Source organism: Notechis scutatus, chromosome 6 (assembly GCF_049901735.1).
Source record: "Notechis scutatus isolate UNSWTSFEM ecotype Mainland chromosome 6, rNotScu1.2, whole genome shotgun sequence".
Lineage (NCBI taxonomy): Eukaryota > Metazoa > Chordata > Lepidosauria > Squamata > Elapidae > Notechis > Notechis scutatus.
Genome location: NC_142014.1, coordinates 48,438,513 through 48,461,070, shown reverse-complemented (window position 1 = coordinate 48,461,070; position 22,558 = coordinate 48,438,513). Strand labels below are relative to the sequence as shown.

The window sequence follows — 22,558 nt, the reverse complement described above, 5'->3', positions numbered from 1 at the left end:
GCGGGCTGCTTGGAGCCACCTAAAGCTAGGCCGCTGCTGGTGGAGCCTTGCCCTGCCTTGGTGCCCCGTTCCCGGCTCGGCGGTCCTGCTCGGGTGGCACTTTAAAAGCCTGCTCCCAGCACCCGAGCAACTTCCCAGCAACTTGCGGCTTCCTTTTTCCTCGCTGGGCGCTCGCGCCTGGCCCCGAGCCGCGCGGCGGAGGGGAAACCCGAGCACCGCCGGTCGCCTCCTCCAAGCAGCCCGCCCGCCGCTGGAACCCTTCCCGCTCCTCGGCGGAAGACGCTCCCGACTGCAATCTTTGCCTGTGCAAAGTTTAAGCCTGGAAGCCCGGAAACCCGAGCAACTTCCCAGCAACTTTTGGCTTCCTTTAACTCGCCGGGTGCTCGCGCCTGGCCCTGAGCCGCACGGCGGAGGGGAAGCCCAGCCAGTGGGCGGGCTGCTTGGAGGAGGCGACCGTGTGGTGCTCCGGCAGCAGCAACAGGCAGTTCCGCCCGGCTCCGCTCAGGTGTCCAGCTGGGGCTGTCAGGAGTTGCTACCGCCGGCGCAGCTCCGCGCGGCTCCAGTCCCGCGTTGCCTTGGGAAGGAAAAGGCAAAACTAGGAGCCGCTGAGCCTGAGCCTCCGGTGCCGCTGCTGCTGTTGCAAAGCACCGCCGCGGCTCTTCCTTTGCCTTTCCCTTCCCAAGGCAATGCGGGACTGGAGCCGTGCGAGCGCGCCGGCGGTAGCAACTCCTGACTCAGGGGCCTCCGAGGGAGGGGAAGGAGGAGAAGAGAGGGAGAAAGGGTGGGGCGATTCCCAAAAATCTTGTGCTGACCGCCCGTCTGTCAAATTTTAAAAGTCCATGCGGCCCCCGAGCCAAAAAGTTTGCCCACCCCTGTTCTAAAATGTTTTCACTAGATTCTACTTGTGAGGTTCTCATGGGAACACAGTAGAGGATCTTTGCTTATAATATTAAATCAAGGATATTTTGTAGGACAATGCAGTTAAAAATGGGCTTCATAGCACACGAGGGCTCAAATGTAGCACCTGTCTGAAACTCTTTAAAGCAGCTATATTTTTCTCAGGATCGAGGGGCAAATGCAAAGTGTTGCATTTAAACTCTCACAAACTGTGAAATATATTTTCAAATTATTTCTTAAGCTTAGCACAACTCTTAGTCCCTGTTCAACAATTGTCTTCACAAGCAAAAACATAAACAGAATCCCTATCCCCGTCAAAAGGCTCATGACTTTCAATAATAAAGGCAATATAAAACAGTAATAATTTTATATAACCTTTAATATAATATAGTGACCTATAGACATTAAAAACTTGCTGTTCTCTCCTTGTTCCTCACTTATTGTATTTATCTATCAGCAAATCCTTTTTAAAAAACTAAGTATGCTTAATACTTTAATACTTAAGAAGCAAGATCTTTGAAGGTGTTGCATTCAACTCCACAGACTTAAATATCTAGCATTTTTAAATGCAATGTCTTTATTTAGAATACATACACATACCATTATATACATATATACATACATACATACATACATACATACATACATACATACACACACGTATTGGTAGAAAAAGAAAAACAGCATTTTTTGTACCTTGGCATAAATGCAGCTATCTGACAACCTCATGAAGGGACAGTATTTATCACAAATTGGGCACATAATAATCTCTGTAGCCTGGCAAATTTCTTTACTGCACAAGAGAAGAGATAATGATTACAAGCCCAAGCTCTAACTATTTTACTTAAAAACAATACCCTCCCATTATTTAGACACTAGTGGAGTTGTAAAGAAAGGTGTAATAACTGCACCAATGAAATGTTTTCTTTTTGGCTTAAAATTAATTTAAAGACACATCAATCAATAGTTCAGGACATTAAATTCAATATGTGTACAATTTTTCTCCACATTTATGTACCAATTCCGATCTGTACAGATGTTACACATAACTTGACACTGTTTCCTCAGTTTCCTTAACTATATATTTATTTTGTAGAACCCTGAGATGTTTCCTTATGCTGCAGACAGGAATAAGGGGAGGAACATTTTCTGGGTATGTGTTCTTGTTGTATCTCTAAATTTCCTGCCTTCTTTGCTGTGATAAGAAGCACTGATGTTAGATTTTGCTTTCTGACCATTCTTTAGACTTTTTTTGTGCGTTTCATTGAAATTATTATAATCATTCTCCTGAGATGATTAACTGTTTTGTTATTTAGAACATTTAGACTACATTAACCTATATAATAACCTTTAGTGTTTCATCCCAGTACAAATGGCACTTTGGAAGATCATACTTTGTAACAAAGATATACATCTTTACAAGTCAGAGTGAGACAAAATCCTTATTTTACAAAAAACAACAACCCTGCATACAGAATAAATAAATCAAGACAATGAAACAAACAAATCGATCTATACTATGTAATGCATTTTTATTGCTGACTGACAAGGAATTAACTATTTACAGAATATTTACAGAATATTCTGGAAAATATTTGCCCCATTTTGACTGATAATCATTTTGGCTGATAAAGGAACAACCTAAATCAATTAAAGCATCTGAGGAAATGATAGAGAGTATGGGAAGATAGAAGTAGGATAAAGGACATAGACAGAGAGTAAGATATGAGCAGAGAAGGAGAGAGAAAAATCTGATTAATTTTCTTAATCATATTAAGTTATTTAAAAGTTGGAACCGAAATAGCTGTGTAGTTTTTTTAAAAGAGCATACGGAATCTATGATCAAACTCATGAACTTAAATCAATAAATCAGTATCTAATCTGGGCTGGTCACTGGGGCCAGAGGTTTTGTCTTCCAAGCTTTCGGATTCGTGCCGGAGCCCATCTTCAGAAAACTTCTCTCTAGTTTGATTTAGAGAAAGAAGTTTTCTGAAGCTGAGCTCCAGCACAAGTCCGAAAGCTCAGAAGACAAAACCTATGGTCCCAGTGACTGACCCAGATTGGATCCTGTAACATTACCCTGGGACGTATATATCTGCCTTCATTTGCAATAAATCAGTGCTTGAATGACAGAATGATTCAGTGATTACTGTATAGTATTGGATTAGATTTTGACCTGTTAAACAAATAATATGATTTTTCTGATATAAAGATAGCAAGGTTTATCAGCAGATGCAAAGTACTATATGGTTGCCCATTGAAAGTAATTTAGGGTTCATTTGTGTAGCAAGAAAAAAGAGAAATTTCCATATTGCAGGAGCATAACAGCAATATATAATAGGTTAGAAAGGGGAAGTTAGGTACATATAGGTTATTAAAAGAAATCATACAAAGAGAAAAATAAATGTATCTCAGAATGTGAAGACCTTTAGCAATGCTACCACCCTCCTGACTACTCATAAGCACATTCTCTACCATCTTCTGTGTCAAAAATTAGACATAATATAATAATTTTTTTAAAGTAACAATTAATATAATTATTTTAGAGATAAGCATATTGACTTCACCTGACTTGGCAGTAGTTCAGTGTGGCTAATCCATATAAAAAGACAAACAGTCCAATGAAGGCAGCTGGAAAGAGCATTCCTGTATACCAGCCTAACCAGGCAAAATATAACCCAATTTTTTCACCAAAATACCTTCTGTTCAAAAACACAAAAGCAAATAATTTTATTAACATTTTTGAAGTAGAATTTATTAGTGGTTCTTAATATAAAATGATTCAGAAATGTATGGACTTCCCATATTTGAATAAGATCACATGTCCACATCTTTTCATCCTTAAGTTTTAAAAAAATGTTTTATTGATGCAGTTGCATTATCAGTGCAGATAAGCAATACTGAATATCATATTACCACTTGTTTCACAAACTGATTATCACTAGTGAAAGAATATTCAGATCATTCCTTATACATAATTAGACTAATAGCCCTGCCTCTTCATTCATTTAACCTTGTTAGAGATGTTTGCTATTAATTTTGACAGATTGAGTTTTGCCATTCTATGCCCAAAAGTATTAAAAACAAAGAACAATTAGTTTCATGAGATAATTTCAATTTCCATGAGAGTTTTGGCAATACTGCTTCTCAGTTTTTCACCCAATTAGAACTTATTTACATAGCAAAATTGGTCATATTAGATATGATTTCTATGGGTATAGAAGCCCCTTTCAATCTCGGTATTGTTCCAAATTGATTTTATAGTGTTATTAAATTCTACTATTTGCCATTGTCAGAATTTACCATTTTATGGCATGTGATTTCAGAAATGTAACTAGATCCTAGAGTTAGAAACCTTGAGAATCCCCAGATAAGCCTCTGCACAGCTGGATGCAGTGTACATGGGCAAAGTGTCCTTGGGCTTTTTTCCCCACTTTGTTAGCCCTGGTAGAATTATTTAGCAGTAGAAAGATCATTTTAACTAGTTAGAAATAAATATACAAAGGGAAACAAGTAGAATTTCCTCCAAAAGGCAGGAAAAAGATATCCACTCCATATAAATATATCTTCTGTATATTTAATTGAACTTGCATTGGTTTCTGTGCTTCTGCTGTAAACCCATTTTAAACTGTTTGAAATTTTTCATTGCACTAATATAGTAGGTGCTAAAGGCTTTCGGGAATAATTTTTCATATTCCTCTCTTAGTGCCACAGTTTTTACAAGAACAACATCTGTCAGAGGAGGCCTTCCTAAACGGAGTTTACCATCTTAACTATCACTTTGATAAATCAGAAAAATGTGTAATGACATATTACACCATTTTGATATGATATTAATATGCAGATATAACACTTGTTTCATTCTCAGAGAAAGCAGCAATAGGACATATTTTTCAGTTTGTCAGTGAAAAAGTAACAGGGCAGGTATGATGACCAAGGGTGGGATACAAAATAAACACAGTCACAAAAATCCGGAGAAGCCCCTTTGATTCCAAGCTCCAAATATCCTTCACTGGAGACAAAATTTCCCACACAAGCAGTTACAAGAAGGAGGAAATGGCATTTAAATGATAAAGAGTAAAAAAACAACACAAACCAGGCAAGATAAGGGCTTGAAGACGTCCACAGATATCAGAACACACACTGGGAAGGATGCCAAACTCAGAGAGGAACAATAAACTAGAGATATTTCCATGCTTTGTTTCCAGCATTCGCCCGTACGCATGTCTGTGCTCTTATCCAGTTGTCACAGCTGCAGCCCATGAAGAGGATCAAGACCCTCTCCTCCCAAATAGACCACGTCTCTCCCTTATCCTCTCCTCCCTGCGTGCTCTAGGATGGCGAGGGGATGGGCCTGGGTCCAGCCGGCCTCTGCCCTTCCTCAGCCTCCTCCACAACCTCCGCAGCCACACTTCCACTCCCTGTTGGCTGTTCCTCCTCTCCGTCAGAGTCAGTCTCCACCAGGGACATGACAGCAGGTTAGTCTCCTGGCACTCACAAGAGTTATTGAGAATTTCAAATACATATTGTGAATTGCCTCAAATAAAACCCCAAAATATATTTCAGTATTTTAGGTTACCTATACATTCCCAATACAAATAGATTTAAAAAAAATTACCGTATAAGATCCAAAGGTTGGTATTTATACCAAGCTCTCCATGAGGCCCAGCATTCATAAAGTAGATGCCTGTGGTTTTCTGCTCCATGACTTCGTATGGAATTTTTACTTTTGTAACTACCCTAAGATACAAGAAAATAAAGAATAATTAGTTTATAGATATCCATGAATAATATTTTAGAGTATTAAATTCATAAATATAGATTTAACCTTTCACTGAAATTAACTGTTATCATTGAAATTATGATTAGCTTGTGATCTATACCATCTCAGAAACTTAAGACTGAAGCTATACATCTGTATAAAATTTTCTGAGAATAAATCTTACTGAACACAGTGGAGTTCATACTTGAGTAGACCACATATTTCAAAGAAGCAATCATAATTTTTGAAGTTTGTTTTATAAGAATGGAGGTCTTTTTAGTTCCAGATCTTTACTCAGTGTAAAAATAAGTGCAGTGTCCATACTGAATTTGGTATTTTGTAGTAAAGCTATACATATAAATTTAAACAAAAAGAGAAAATACTAGTTATTACATATATGTAGAAACCTTTTCCCAAATGTCCATTTCTCTTAAAATATGTTATTTTGTCCAACAATTACGGGTAAGTCTTCGACTTATGACCACAATTGAACCCAAAATTTATGTTGCTAAGTGAGACATTTGTTAAGAGAACTTTGCCCCATTTTATGACTTTTCTTGCCACAGCTGTTAACAGTTGTTAAGTTATTAACATAGTTGTTAAGTGAACCTGGCTTCCTCACTGATTTGCTTGTCAGAAAATCACAAAAGGTGATCACATAATCTGGGACACTGCAACCATCATAAATATGAGTCAGTTGATAAGCTTCTGAATTTTGATCAAATGACATGGAGGTGTCATTTTTTTCACTAGTGTTGTAATTTTGAACAGTCACAAAATGAACTACTGTAAGTTGAGGACTACCTGTATACAAAATTAAGCTAGGTTCACATAGAACAGCTGTCTCGCATGTCCAAAGTTATACCTATCCTAGACAAAAATGTGAAAGGCATGATGATTGGGATTTATTGTATATTTAGTTGTTAATTGTTGTTATTGATTATAAATTTTGTACTTGCTGGATTTATTTCTTCTGTAATGTCAGTTAGGCAAGCATCAGAATAACCTATTCATGTGACTTTAATTTCATCAGGAGAAAAAGCACATGAGGAATATATATTGGTAAATTCATGATTTGATTATAAAGGTTCTCATTCATGTGGGAACAAAAGGAACATGTGAAACAATTTGCTTCCTGAAGTTGTGAATGCTCCAACACTGGAAGTTTTTAAGAAGAAATTGGACAACCATTTGTCTGAAATGATATAGGGTTCCTGCCTGAGCAGGGGTTTGAACTAAAACTCCAGGGTCCCTTACAATGTAGTCATTCTGTTACTTGGACATAACACCATTCTCCTGAAATTTCCACAGAGGGTCCTGAATTTATATCCTTTCATTCTATCATTCATTGTTTTTGACTTAAAAAGCTGTAAGTCACATTTTATGAACATCATCTTCAGATATATTTTCTTAAATATGAGTTTATACCTCAAACCTTTAAATTACTTTGCCTTTGACTTTTTTGGTCATTATTTGTTGTGAATTCAAAGGCATATCTTTCTAAAAAAGAATCTGAAATTGCATTTTGTTTCATTTGCCAAATAAAGTGACCTAAATGGGTTCTCCCCTTAATATAGTGAAAATCAGAATTAATGAACCAACAATAATGGTGGGAAGTAATTTGGTTTAAAAAAATAAAAAGGAATACCTCATGAAGAGGAAATGCAGCTTCATACGAACCATTAGTAAGCAACCGATTGAGACCTAGAAATAGAAATATGTAACATATAACAGAAAAAGCTGGAATGAATATAATATATTGCATCCCGTATTAATCTAGAGTCAATGTGCTTAAATTGAATCAATCAATCAGTCTAATATGACTGTGTATTCAAAGAGTGGGCAGCAGGTGTAAGCATGAGAAGATACAACTTACAAATGGTACACACACATTTTAGTAATTTTTCTTAAAGTTATTATTGAATTAAAAGGTACAAAAAGGAACAATTTTGGTAGCTAATAATTTTATCAAGAAATATACTAGTATCGGTAGTCTTCAACTTACAACCACAATATCTGTTAAGTAAGACATTTGTTAAATGAGTTTTGCCTGATTTTATGACCGTTTTGGCCACAGTTGTTAAGTGAATCACTGCAGTTGATAAAATAGTAACCAGGTTGTTAAATGAATCTGGCTTCCCCGTTGATTTTGCTTGTCAGAAGGTTGCAAAATGGGATCACATGACCTTGGGACATAGCAATGGTCCTAAATATGAACCAGCTGCTAAGCATCTGAATTTTGATCAATAATCATGGAGATGCTACAAAGGTTGCAACTGTGAAAAACAGTCATAAGTCACTTTTTTCAGTGCTGTTGTAACTTTGAACAGTCAATGAACTGTTGTAAGTTGAAGACTACCTGTAGTGCAGCTTCTCTTAACTCTATTCTATGTAACAGGAAAGATTGAAATGGAGTAAGATATGCAGAAATCCCATGCTTACCAATTTTATTTTTTCCTTCTTCATATTTCACTCTTTGTAAAATATGATGAACAATTCTACTTCTTATAGCATTGTTAAAAAATGTGTCCTTATTGTGAATGATAAAGCTGTTTTGAAAATACAAGCAAGAAAATGCAATTATTGTTTCTGACAACTGAAAAAGTCTCACAAATATTTCTGAGATACCAACAGTAAAACATAAAAATATAAATAAATGATTCTTCTATAAAAGTTCTAATCAATATTTAAAAATATTGTAAATAAAAGCTATTGTTTATTAGAGCTTGTAAGATATATAGTCACAAAGAAGTAAATCAGCTTCAGTGTCTTTGTAAAATGAAAGGAAGGATCATACCAATTTTTTTTTGTGATGAAGCAAATGGGGAGTTCTCTAGCCAATTCTATGCTAACCAAATTGGCCACTGAATCTTAAATCAATATCAAACCTAAATGAAAAAGTATCATGTGATTCCTTACCAGATATGACAAGTCAACATTAAGGCTGTGCTTAGAATAAAAAGACAAAAAGGTTTTCCAAAATACAGGAAAAGCTGCAACTGCTTTAAGAAATTGTATCCTACATATACTGAAATACCTTTTTGCCTTCAAATTCAAAATGCTTGGATCAGAAACATTTCAGAATCATTGAGCCCTCACTCCAGTTAGTATATAACCAAATGTACCTGCAAGACATGGAAACAACTGAAATGCCTAGCATAAGATGAATTATAGGAGGCAAACTGGATAATGTAATTTGGGATTACAAAATGTCATTTTATTCACTTTTTGGACGCATTCCTTTTTAAAAATATTGAATACTAGAAATACTATATTTTCATTTGTTATATGGTAGACTAGATAGTGGTTGTTTATGTTAAGTTTGGAGAATAATGGAGACCAGACATCTGACCAGTGACTTCAACTCTTTAATAACAGTAGATAGAACAGAACAGAACAAGGCTATGGGCAGCAGTAACCCTTTTATAGGGTTGGCTGCTACCCTATTAACCAATAATAAGTGCATCAAGTTCACTAATAACCAATAAGAACTGTCCTAAAAATGGCCAATCAGGGGTTTGTTATGGACCAATCCTTGTTCGTTGTTTAAGGACCAATCAAGTGCGCAGGCTTTCAAAACCTGCTTTGCATTTGGGCTTAGTTACTTTTATTGATTCACAACACCCCTCCCCCTTGGGTTCCGTTTGAGGGGAGCTGTAACAAAATCTTCAAGATAGACAGGCCATTTGGTCTGTCTGGATGATTTCCGTGGCTCCACCGGGTTTGTCCTAAAGTCCGGTTCCGGTGGAGCGTTTGGATGATCTCTATTAAGTTCCGTTTCGCTGCACGGTGATTCCGTGCTGCTTTCGTTGTGGTTGTCTCCGTCACTCAGTGTTTCCTCGGGGTTTCGCAGTTCGGTTTCCCCCGTATTCAAGTCCCCTGGAAAAGTCAACTCCCTCCCCGCTTCAATTCCTGGTACTTCGCTGGGCCGTAGGGTTTCCGTTGGCCTGCTATCTGTCATATCGAAGTCAATTTCCTCGATATTTCCTCCCCCCTCAGTTGGTGAACCCGGGGAGCCATGGGCGCTGGGTGGTAATCTCGAACGGAGTTGGTCTATGTGGCGTTTCCACACCCTCCCCATCGTCTGTTAGCAGGCGGTAAGATCTAGGCCCTGTGAGGTGGGTAACGGTTGCGGGTATCCATAAAGGGAGAAGTTTTTGGCAAAGATTAAATCGCCTACCTTAAATTCCCGGCATTTGCTGCTGGAGCCGAAAGGCTTTTCGGTGCGTATATGCGGGGTGGAGCCGGTCGAGGTGCGATCGTAGTTTCCGCCCCATAAGAAGTTCGGCGGCGTTTGTTGGTAGCGCTGTGGGCGTGATGTGCTGCAACAATAAAATTGATTGATTTTCTCATCGATGTTTCCAATTCCATTTTGTGGAGGTCTTTTTTCAAACTGTACCATGCGCTCTGCACGTCCGTTCGCCGCAGGGTGCGCGGCGAGGTTAGCGCATGGCGGATGCCCCGGTCAGCAAGATATTGTTCAAATGGTAATGCTGTGAACTGTGGGCGTTATCCGAGGCGAGCGTCCGGAAAACCATGTGTGGCAAATAACCTGTTTAATTTGTTTAACCCGTTGTAGTTGTTTTCATTCGATGGATCTCGAGCCAATTTGAATAGGCGTTGACTGTAATAAGGAAAGTGTGCCCTTTTGTCGGCCCCGCAAAGTCAATATGAATACGGGACCATGGTCCCCTCGGAGTTTCCCATTCGGTTGGGCTTGCTTTAGGTGGGACGTTGCTGACGTCTTGGCAACGTTGACAAGTAGCGACCCAGGCCTCGATTCTTTTGTCGATTCCCAGCCACCAGGCGTAGCTCCGTGCGAGTGCTTTCATCCGCACAATGCCCGGATGTCCGTCGTGCAATACCGCTAAAACAATTCGTTGCAGTTTGGCCAGGATTACGACTCTATCGCCCCACAAGATGCAGCCCTTTTGAGAAAACAGTTCGGTTTGGCGGGCTTTGAAAGGCGCCCATTCAGGTGATAGTTGTTCTGTTGGCCAACCACGCTCAACCCAGCGTAGGATGTGTTGCAGGACCGGATCTCATTTTGTCTCGAGGGCAATGTCTCTCGCCGTCAATGGCGGCGCGTGTAGAGTCTCAATTTGCAACGTTGTGATGGTTGGGGCTGGATCTTCAACCGATTCTGGAAGCGGTGTTCTGCTCAATGCATCAGCGTGGAGAATTGATTTCCCAGGCGGTGTTGCAAGGTGTAGTTGTACGCCGCCAAGAATTCAGACCAGCGGGTCATTCTGGGGGACAATATATACGGGGTTGGTTTATTACCCGCAATAATCCCCAGTAGTGGTTTATGATCAGTAATTATTGTAAACGCACGCCCATACACATATTCATGAAATCTTTTAACTGCAGCCACAATAGCTAAAGCTTCTTTATCCAGCTGACTATAATTTCTTTCAGCTTTAGCTAAAGTTCGTGAAAAAAACACGACGGGAGCTTCTGCTCCGTTCGGTATACGTGGGCCAGGATTGCTCCAACCCCAAAAGGTGAGGCGTCACAAGTAATAGTTAACGGCAGAGTCTCGTTGTACTGCATAAGTACAGAATCAGAAGTTAGCAATTTCTTTACTTGTTGGAAAGCGTATTGTTCACGTTGTCCCCAAACCCACGTTGCTTTTTTGTCTAAGAGTCTATGTAATGGTTCAGCTACCGTTGCTTTTATTGGGTAAAAAGACGTTATAAAAATTGATAAGTCCAAGGAACGCCTGTAGATCTGCCTTGTTCCTTGGAGTGGGGGCCTTCTTAATTGCCTTTAATTTGTCCTCAGTGGGATGGATTCCTTGACTGTCCAGGAGGTATCCCAAAAACTCCACCCTTTCGGTACATAACTGGCATTTATTTTTTTTAACTTTGAGGCCTGCGTTTTGGAACCTTTGTAAAACCAATCGGAGTCGTTTTTCTAGAATGTCTCTGTTAGGGGCGGCGATGAGTTCATCGTCAAAATACGGTACGACCCCTCTTATTCCTTGTAACAACCTTTCCATTAAGCTCTGAAAGATTCCTGGAGCGACGCTCACCCGAACTGGAGCCGGTTGCATTTAAATGCGCCCCTATGCGTGATGATAGTTTGCGCCTCCGCGGTGGCCGGATCTACAGGCAATTGTTGATACGCCTGCGCTAGGTCTAATTTAGCGAAAACTTTCCCGCCGCCCAGGGAATGGAGCAGGTGTTGCACTACCGGCACTGGATACGCACTTTGCTGAAGTGCGTGGTTTAGGGTGGCCCGGTAGTCTCCGCAAATTCTCAGTGACCCATCAGGCTTGATAGGCGTCACTATTGGGGTTTCCCACCGGGCGTGGTCGGTGGGTTCCAGCACGCCCTGTTCTATTAGCTTATCGAGTTGTTCATCTATTTTAGGTTTCAGGGCGAACGGCACCCGATGCGGCTTAAGGCGGATGGGTGCTACCTCAGGGTTCAAGTTAAATGAGATCGGGGTCCCTTGTACTTGCCTAGTCCGTTCGCAACGTCTTGGAATTCTTGCACGAGGGCTTCCTCCCAATCGTTGCTCTCGGCACGGTGGACTCCGGCTACAGTGATTCCAAGCGGTCTGAACCATTGAAGGCCTAAAAGACTAGGCCGGTCACGGTCCACGACAGTCAGTGGCAGTGCGACGGTGCGGTCCTTGAAAGAGACCTGGAATCGGCGGGACCCGACAACGGGAATTCGGTTACCCTGGTAATCTTTGAGTATAACCCTTTGAGGGTTGAGGTCTTGGCGGCGAATCGTCGGAATGAGCTGTTGAAGCGTCTTCCAGGACACCATCGAGAGGGATGATCCTGAGTCCACCTCCATTACACAAGGTTTGTTTTCGATAGCGACCTTTACTCTGATTTTCCCGGCATCAAGGGATGTAGCGTGGCCTATGGTAATTGTCTGGTGGGTCTCTTCCCGCCTGGTTTCTTCCCGCCTGGTGGAAGTGGTGGACGGTTTGTTTCTGTAGGAGTGGCTTCCCCATTGGTGATTCAGTTTGTTTCGGGGTGTGCCGAAGAATTCTGAAGACTGGCATTCGGCCTGTCGGGGTTTGGAGTTGGAGTTTTGTTTGCTTCTGTAAACCTTTGCGATGTGACCTCTTTTCCCACAAACGCGGCAGAGTGCATCGAGGAATTTGCAGCTGGATCATGGGTGATTCGCTCCACATCCTGCACAAGGTCGAGATGAGTGTTGTGTGAACTGGTCTCGTTCCGTTCGGAGTCGGTTGACCTCTTCCTCATCGCTTTCTGATGGGGATTCAAGGTCTTCGTGGTGAGTCGATACCGGGTGTCTCTCTGAGCGAGGCGAGGTATCTTTGGCGAGTTGACGTAGCGGTGCGCTGGTGCGGCGCATTCGGGCTGCCGACTTTTTGGTCGCCTCCGCTGCAGTGGCTTCTTTAAGGGCATCGGTGAGGCTGATGTCCCCCTTAGCCATGATTTTGCTCTGGATCGTGCCGTCTTCTAGGCCCAGAACTAGGCGGTCTCGGAGGGCTTCTTCTAAGTCAGAGAATCTGCAGAGGCCGCCAAGGTTGCAGAGGTCTGCGACGTAGTTGGCAAGGCTTTCGCCTTTCCGCTGGTCCCTCTGGTAATATTCGTGTCTTCTGACTAAGGTTGGCACGGTGGGCGCGTAGTGGGCCCGTAGCAAAGGCTCGAGGACGTCCCAGTCCACCGCTTTTACTTCGGCTGGCTTGGCAAGTGATTTTGCCATTTTAAACACGGTAGGCCCGCAGTGGGTTAGAAATATAGCTCTTTTTTTGCTGGTTGTTGCGTCTTTCAAATTGTTGGTCTCCAGAAACATCTGGAACCTATCCATGTACGACTCCCAGTCTTCGGTTTCTGGGTCGAATGGAGCGGGTGGTACGGCACCGCTGGCCATGTTGCCATTGATAGTGCGTGTTCGACCACGTGCTCTGTTGGTTGTTCTGTAGATCAGTCAGCTCTTCGGTCTCCGTATCCCATCCTCGTCGCCAGTGTTAAGTTTGGAGAATAATGGAGACCAGACATCTGACCAGTGACTTCAACTCTTTAATAACAGTAGATAGAACAGAACAGAGCAAGGCTATGGGCAGCAGTAACCCTTTTATAGGGTTGGCTGCTACCCTATTAACCAATAATAAGTGCATCAAGTTCACTAATAACCAATAAGAAGTGTCCTAAAAATGGCCAATCAGGGGTTTGTTATGGACCAATCCTTGTTCGTTGTTTAAGGACCAATCAAGTGCGCAGGCTTTCAAAACCTGCTTTGCATTTGGGCTTAGTTACTTTTATTGATTCACAACAGTTTAGATATCTGAAAGTGCTCTCAATGTGACATAAAAAAGCAGAACAGATATGCAGCAGACAGTCATATAAAGAATAGCTTTGACTGTAGCCGGCAATAAATCAGTCAATTAATTAATTTTTATTTATCTAGATTGGAAATGTTCTAGACTAAAAACCACAGATGTGGGTCAAATGTACTGATTTCCTGTAAGAAAATTTAGGCAATACATTTTTATTTACTGCAAGACATGCAAAGTTAGATTGAACCTGTTTTACTTCGCTATAATTCTTTTAGAACACTAAGATATATAGGGCATTATATCAAATAAAAATAGCCAGTTTTAAAAATATCACCCATGTACTGTATGGACCAGAAAGGTGTTTAACTAGGTTTTCATTTTCTTTTCCTATTGTGGTGGTAATGGTTAGTGTAGAATTCAACATGAAATTTCCAAAGATATTTCAAAATTTATTTTTCATATTAAAACATCTATTTTCTTTCAAACAATATTTATTTGCTACAATTAATTCATGCACTATTTTTTTTTCATTTTCCATTTATGTACGTTCTAAATATTGGTAAAATAATAATGATGTCAACTCTGGACAAATGTGAGTTTCTGAGGCTGATGGTAAACTTGATCCTTGATCTCTATAGGCCTAGACTGAAATCCCAACCACTGTACTATACACTAATTCTCCAACTTTTTATTTTTAGAGGAGATAGAAGAGTAAATGTTTTTATAAAATGGAATAAGATATATATTTTGATCAAGTTAAGGACCTCTTTATGTCAGAAAGCTATTTGTTTCTTTGACAGATATGATGGAAATCCATAAATGCATTTGTTATTGCTGTTAATTTTTTATATAAGGTGCTTTGTAAAATATAGATTTGAATTATGAATTATATGCAGAAAATTATAAGCATTTAAGTAGATCAGCTATTTCAGCTTTTTATTTTAATGTTTTGGTCTTTACTTCATAATTTGTGTATTGATGTTATATAATATGCTGCATAGGGTATATTTTATATGGAGAAGTTGGATCAAAGAGTAATGAAAAAACAGAACTAAATACATTGCTAGCCTAGTGTTTTCATTTAGCTATTATGCACCCAGAAAATACTTAGATGGTAAAAGATGAGTGGACTTTTTTTTAGTATATGTTAAGGAGGATTCAGAATTCAGCATTTGAAAAATTCTCAACCATTATATCCCATTTTTCACGTAAATATAAATATTTCCCCCTTCACATTTGCCTTTTTTTAATAAAACTCACTGATGAATCCTTTGTTGACTGAATGGAGCCGTGTAGCAGTCATTTTCTTCCAAACCTGGCAGCCTTTCCTTGTCCAGACTCATTGGCTTTCTAGGTAACCATCCTCGAAACCTGCTTAATTGCTTCTCAATTCTGCAGGAGATGAAAGGAAAGGCAAACCTAATGATACCAATACATTTAAGTGGAAATAAGCACTTTCTATACATAAACATTATGGATGCAAGGGATATTAAATGCAATAATTTTTCAGACATTAATCACAATTAACCCTGGGCAATTAACTCTGACATGACTAAACAATACCTGTGTGTGTATACAATCTATATATAAAATAACTGTAAATCCAGCTTGTTTCGCAATCGGTAGCATGGAGGATTTTTCAGATACATCTCTTAGAATCATGTCTTTGCTTTGACAAAGATTTTGAAAAGGAAAAGCAAAGGAATGAAGCATTTAGATTTATCTTCCTCTTAAGTGTCTCAGTTCAAAAAGGTAGCAAGAGCTTGTAGCAAATAAGATGCTATGGCAGGGGTGTCAAAACTTGCCTCATCATGGCAGCGTTACATGACATATCGGATCTTTTTTTCCCTTCGCTAAACTGGGTGGGGGTGTGGCCAGCATGTGATGCATCCAGCCTGTGGGCTGCAAGTTTGACAGCCCTGCACTATGGCAATAATTTCAGGATGCTTTCTCCATTAATTTTTAGCACAAGATTTCAATACAGACCATTTATTAGCAATTTCATTTTCCAAAGGTTTAACTCTGATTAAAAATGTAATCTTATCTGAAAAACTGCATAAAATACAATAAAAACTTCCTAGAATCATTATGAAAGGTTCTGGCAGCAGAACTTTAGGAAAATTATTTTGCTGCCATTTTCTTCCTAATCATGTGTCACAAAGACAGCTTTTAAAAAAGCACTGCTATCTTAGTTTGTTTCAATAGTACTTGTTTTGATCCAGCTAGGTGATTATGAAAAGCTAATCAGGATAATGTATGGTAAGTATTTGAATAAGAAATTGAGAATAATAGGCTAGTCTAGGAAGGAAAAATGTGGAAGAAAACAATCCCAAATCACTACCAAGAAAACTTCCTGGATGTATCAATATAAAGATAGACACCAAATGCTGAGTTTTATGTATCAACTGTCAGAAGATGTCATGCACACTGGTTTTCCATTCCCACTCCCAAAATTCTGAGTATGTTTTTAATAAAAGCAAAACAGTTATTAGAAGAGTAGTCAGTCATTTATATACTGTATTGTTCAATCAAGTTTGCAACTGTACAAATAGCATACCTAGGCAACATGAACTACATGGCTTGGGATCGGATTACCTGAGACTTTTTCCAAGAATCTCTACCCATTCAATTTGGTCCAGAAGATCCCACCAGAGTATTGGCTGACAGGGATCAGAGGACAGGCATTTTCTTTTGTAGACCCTGCTTAATCAAATATTCTCCTTTTGGAGATTAGAATGGCCCCAGCCCTGTTGGCCTTCTGTAAGGCTTTATAAACTTGGCTCTGTAACCATGGTCTGGGGCTCTGAATATGTTAAAGGCCCCATTTCTTGGCTTTACTGTTAATTGATTAATTATCGCAGCTGTCATATATTTAGTTTTGGGTTGTTTTTACATTTTTATATTTAAATATTTTATTGTTTTAGAACTATAAGCCACCCAGAGTCACTTGGTTGAGAAGGATGACTATAGAAAATAAATAACCATATTATGTTAATGTTAATATTTGGTTTTGTTTTCTTGTTACATTGTACTGAAAAATAATGGCATTAATATCAGTGGCATATAATCTGGTTAAAGGTGAAAAATAACAAAATCTAGAACATTCTTGTTATTGTCTGAATATCTATTCCTAGCTGAAATGTCCTATCTTTATTTTTATTTATCATCCTTTTGTAGAATATTTCAAATTAACATTTGGAGAATACTCTGTGAAATATATTTACTTTCATCATAACTTATTTTACAACCAAGTATGTGTCTTGTTTGGGCTGATCATATATTCAGAGACTCTATGAGGTACAATTCTTTAGCAGTTTATTTATTTATTTCAAAATGTTATACTTTTATCTATTATGCTTTTAATCATAAAACCTTGGCTTCTTAGGGGAAGGAACAAAATAACACATTTAAGATGCATGATGGGAGGTGTTTTTTTTGCTAAATGCGGAAAGCAGATACAACAGCTCCATTTTATCTTAGGAACCAGGTGGAAGAAAAAGCAAGTAACTCCTAAACCTACTCTCTTCCTATAAAGATCTGAGCATTGCAAGCAACTGTATTCCCTGTGACAAGCCATTTAAGTGAAAGTTGGATTTTGGAAAAGCAGGATACAAAAATTACAGATAGTCCTTGCCTTATGACCATTTATTTACCAACTGTTCGAAGTTATGATGGCATTGAAAAAGTGACTTATGACCACTCCTTGCACTTATGATGGCATTCCCACAGTCATATGATTACAATTTCAGTGCATGGCAGCCAGCATGTATTTATAACAATTGCAGTTTCCTGGGGTCATGTGATCACTATTTGTGGCTTTCCCAACTGGGTTCCAACAAGCAAAGTTAATGAGGGAAAATAGGTTTGCCTAACAAGCATGTGACTGCTTAACAACCTGTGGTTTGCTTAAAACCCAGTTTAGATTTTTCTTCTATGATTTAACTTTTTGATTAAACTGAATTCCCAAAAGATAAAACAAAACCCACTAACTTGTTCAGGATCTTGTAGCGTCGATGCAGGTAATAGATTTTTCTCCTGGAAGAACAGCAAAAATGAAGCCAGTCGAGAAGAAAACCGATCATCAGTTACAGTATGAACTAGCAAGGAAGGAAAGGAGATTGAAGATAGAATCCTGTAAGAGGTGGAAGAAGAAACTAAAAAGGGATTAACAATTAGAACCATCAAAAACATCCTTAACCTCTCTTTCTCACTTTTTCTGTATGTGTGTATACATGCATGCATGATCATTACTTTCTTTTTTTCCAATTAAGTCATGCACCTTGAAGCATTTTTTGTTCAATGAATCATGGAAAACCTGAAATGAAATAAAATGCTAAGCTTTTATGTTGATAATAAAATGCTTTAAACATGAGAATATAAAATAAAATTGTTATAGTTATACATGCAATACATAATCAGGTGACGTTGGTGCCAGTGATGCAGTTTTGAAAAGATTACATTCATGCACAATAGTATGATATTGTGGCATTTAATATTGTTCTCCCTACCAATTTTTATATTTCCTATATTTGTGATGTGAGTATGAGATTATATTAATTAGAATGACTTTTGCATCCTCCATTAGGAATGTGATGTAAGAGATCATGGGACAATGTTACTAATTCAAACTAGCATTAGCATTTTTTTTGTTCTGAAGAGAAAATAACACATGATGTTATTTTGTGATGTTATGGGCTTAAGTTAACTCAATCAAGAGCAAAAAGCAATATAGTAGGGGCTTATTTACACTGCCACCTTGCCCAGTGACCATATGGCCAGCAACCATATTGAGGGCACAAATCAAGGACATTGCTTTGTACTCTCCCCTCTCCCCCTACTCCCCGCAATGCAACCCCTGGGCATATCTTTTTGCTCCCCTTTCAAAGTCGTGTTGCCTGCTTCCTTCAACTCAAAATTGCCGTCTGGTTTGCTCATTGTGCTTTAATTTATTCTAGGCCAACACTTAATTTTGATTAATTGCCTTGCAGTGAGACAGGATTGTCCTATCAAGTGGGTAAATGTTTGTTGCCATGGATGCATTTTGGAGTTAGAGTTGAAAGATGATGACAGGGTGTATTGATACATTTATTAAAAATAAGAATAAAGTCCAGTGGAAAAATCACTCAGGAAAAAAAGTCATTTAAAAACATTTCTGTTATGAACCACCAGCTATCTATATCTCATACAAGTTGTGTCTCTTGCATTATTACTAGTAATAGTTCTAAAACTACTGGAGTTAGAGATCTACAGTGGGGCAATACAGTTTTTTTATTTCAGGTGATATAGAATTCTGCTCAATTAAGATTTAATTAAAAATAAAAACAGAGCTATAAAATTGGTAGTGGTCCCACTATATTAACAATAGATCTTAAGCTTTAAAAAATTGCCTCACTGCTTTAAGGGAAGTATTGTTAAGAAAATTGAGATGAAATTTAATGTACTGAATTTAATCTGGAGCCATTTTGTTTCCTTTTCCCTTCTCACTTGGGGCACAAGGCCTCTTCTCCTACTATTAGCAGGTGGGTCAGATCTTGCATTGAGAAGGCCTACAAAGCTGCAGCCCTTCCGGTTCCTCGAGGTCTGATGGCGCACTCTACCAGAAACGCGGCCACTTCGGCTGCCTGGGCGACCCAAGCACCCTTGGAGGAGATCTGTCGTGCGGCCACGTGGACATCTCCGTCTCCTTTCATCAGATACTACTGTCTGGATGCCTCTGCCTCGGCAACTGCAGCCTTCGGCAGATGGGTGCTTCAACGAGTGGTTCAACAGTCAGTGTGATGAGCCGGACGAGGCCCCACCCGTGGACATGCAAGCTTTGGTATGTCCCATCCTGGGCTCTCGATGCAGCATGGAGGAGAATGGGTGTTGGTAGAAGTTACCTTGAACGCCCTTTCTATCTTTGCTGCGAGAGAGCCCAGCCCCTCCCTTGATTCGTCCAGACAGGGTAAGTCATATTTCTGTATTCATTTGTGCTTTCAGAGACACCTTTCAGTCTGTCAAGTATCTTTGCCAAAGCTGGAGTCTCTTCCGGGGGCTGGCTTTTATATCTTAGTACAGACTCAGCTAAATGACGTCATAGGAAGGAGTCAACCTATCCTGGGCTCTCTCGCAGCATAGATAAAAAGGGCGTTCAGGGTAACTTCTACCAACGCCCAATTCATTTATGAAATTCGCTACAATAATATGAGATGATAGCTATTTCAGTAGGTCCTACGCAGGAGAACAATTATGCAGAACAAAACCAATTGGAGAACAAGATTATGTAGAGGTGTCTCATATTTGTTGGGCCTGTTCAATTTCAACACATTACTTGGCTTTTCTAATCTAGTGTTGTATCATAAAGATCTTATCATTTGGGGAACTTGATAGAACTAAACTAAGGGAACTTAGTGTCCCATAGGGACCGTATATGCCCATATTCATGAATATATGCACCATCATTCAGCAACTGAATTATCAAGAGAAAAAGCAGTAGAAAATGGACTTCACCTTCATATTTTTTTCATAAATTTTCCAAAACATATTCATCATTCTTTTCAAATCATTTCCCTTTTTGTTAAATAATGTTGGAAACAGAATGCTAGCATTAAACTTATAGACACACACACTTTATTACCCAAACTTTTTTAGAATTAAGTTTACAGCTTACAATGAAAATTCCCTTCTGTAAACATACAATGTTGGAATTAAAACTGTAATGAAATCATTACAGTTTTAATTCCAACATTGTATGTTTACAGAAGGGAATTAAAATTTTAAAAAATCGTGCCTTTGAAATTAGCTCTGCATATTAATACCTATTTAGAACAAAATTCAATTGAAAAATTTACATAGTAAGAATTTAATTTTTGTTTATGTATAGTACCCTTTGTAAAATTTAAATTAAACAAATGTCTTTTAGAACATATAAATCTATAGAGGTGACAGATGAACTAAGTTATGTGTTATGTTATGTCACTATTAACTGCTTTATGCTAATGTAACATATGCCAAATGTATCTTGCAAAACCACATTTCTAACAATATAGGAATCAATTTTACTCAATTACAATTCTTGTAATATATTTAATTTTAGAAAAAATATAGTTAAATATATCAAAATTGTCATAATGATATATTGTTAATTGAGTATTATTATCACATCACATTTTAACAATTCTTCTTCAATAAGCAATAAATAGTTAATACCTCCCATCTGAATTCTTGAATGTTTAGGTGAACTTTGTTTCTAATAACGCAAGTTACATCATAGCTCATCATAGCCATTAAATATGCCAGATGGTTCTGACAGACAGGCGCTTGGAAGTTTGTTTCCTTTCACTGATTTTGCAGAGGTCCCTTTAAAAAACAGCAGGGCATGATTTGGGCTCTAATAATGAAGGGGCTAAAGGGCAGAATGCTCCATGAAACTAGCAGCACTGCAGAATATATCATATTGAGTCAAAGTCAAAACCAATTGGATCAAAATTGCAGCAGAACTATAATTATTTCAACTGAATCATAATCACTTCAACTTCATGTTCATGTTAAATTCTCCATGATTGTAATTAAACCTACCTGAAAGGCATTCTTACATTCATAAGTTCTGCAAATTTTCCCAGGACTTCCCAAGGGGCATGGAACTTCACAAAGATGATATCACTGTTTGATAAAGATGACTGCAACAGATAAAAGATAATAAATTAAATCCCTACATGTAAAAATTGTTAATTTTCTCATTTAAAACCTCTGCAAACCTTGGGAATCTCCTTATTCTTCTGATGCTTTTTTCTGATGGGTAATACCATTTAGCTGTTACTAATAGGATCAATTATTCCAAAGCACAAGGAAAGGTCTGAACAAGGAAAAGGTTTGTTTTAGTGTATAAACCATTTAGAAACTAGGAATATGATGACTTATAAAAATTAAACAGGATATTTTGAAAGTAAATATTCTCAAAATAAACTGAATGAAAAAATTGATATATAGTTTAAAAATCACAGAATATTTTAAAAATTACTCTCAAATATTTTCTTAATATAAATGGTTAGGTAGTTAAGAGTGTAGAAGGCCACAAAATATGAATCGTCATTTCAGACCCAAGGCGAATCTGTTTCATGTGTTTCATTCACAGACTCATTAATGAAATATATGAAAATCCCATTCAGAACTGCCTTTCTGCAAGGTTAGAGTTGCAAGTTGTAGAATACTGGAGAGTTTGTGATGATGCTTGTAAATCAGTTTTAGCATAGTACAAATGTTTTTGTGGTTTCCAACTTGTGAATTCACAATTCTTTCATAGCTTGATTGCAGAACACTATTGAAATTATTACATATTACATACGTTTGTGATGGAAGTTTGTATGAAACATTTTTCAAAGGTGCTTCATAAAGCATCGAGTCCATTAACTCTTAGGCATACTAACTTCCTTTGCATTTGTTCCAAGTCAACTGGAACAAGAAAAACTGATCAAAATTATAATTGCTTTTCAACTGATCAGATTTACTATTGAATTATCTAGTTATCATCCAGTTATAGGAATATTCATTAATAGCCATAAGCCTTACATAAAATTTTTACAAAGCAAAACACAAAACCATCAAGTTAGTGTTCCTTGATTCAGTATAAAGTGCATATTACACCTAACTACC

General features: G+C 38.5%; 1 protein-coding gene across 2 annotated transcripts in view; it reads right to left on the bottom strand.

Moving 5' to 3' along the window:
- Positions 1-22,558, bottom strand: part of ANO4 (anoctamin 4) — a 93,490-nt gene that overhangs the window by 22,907 nt on the left and 48,025 nt on the right. For both annotated transcript variants that reach the window (XM_087968165.1, XM_087968166.1), the window contains 8 exons: positions 21,485-21,585; positions 17,918-17,962; positions 15,188-15,319; positions 8,102-8,208; positions 7,308-7,363; positions 5,516-5,637; positions 3,465-3,599; positions 1,594-1,690 (listed from right to left, as the gene is read on the bottom strand). In XM_087968165.1, the coding sequence (XP_087824291.1) occupies positions 1,594-1,690; positions 3,465-3,599; positions 5,516-5,637; positions 7,308-7,363; positions 8,102-8,208; positions 15,188-15,319; positions 17,918-17,962; positions 21,485-21,585 (795 nt within the window). The remainder of the gene's footprint in view (positions 1-1,593; positions 1,691-3,464; positions 3,600-5,515; positions 5,638-7,307; positions 7,364-8,101; positions 8,209-15,187; positions 15,320-17,917; positions 17,963-21,484; positions 21,586-22,558) is intronic.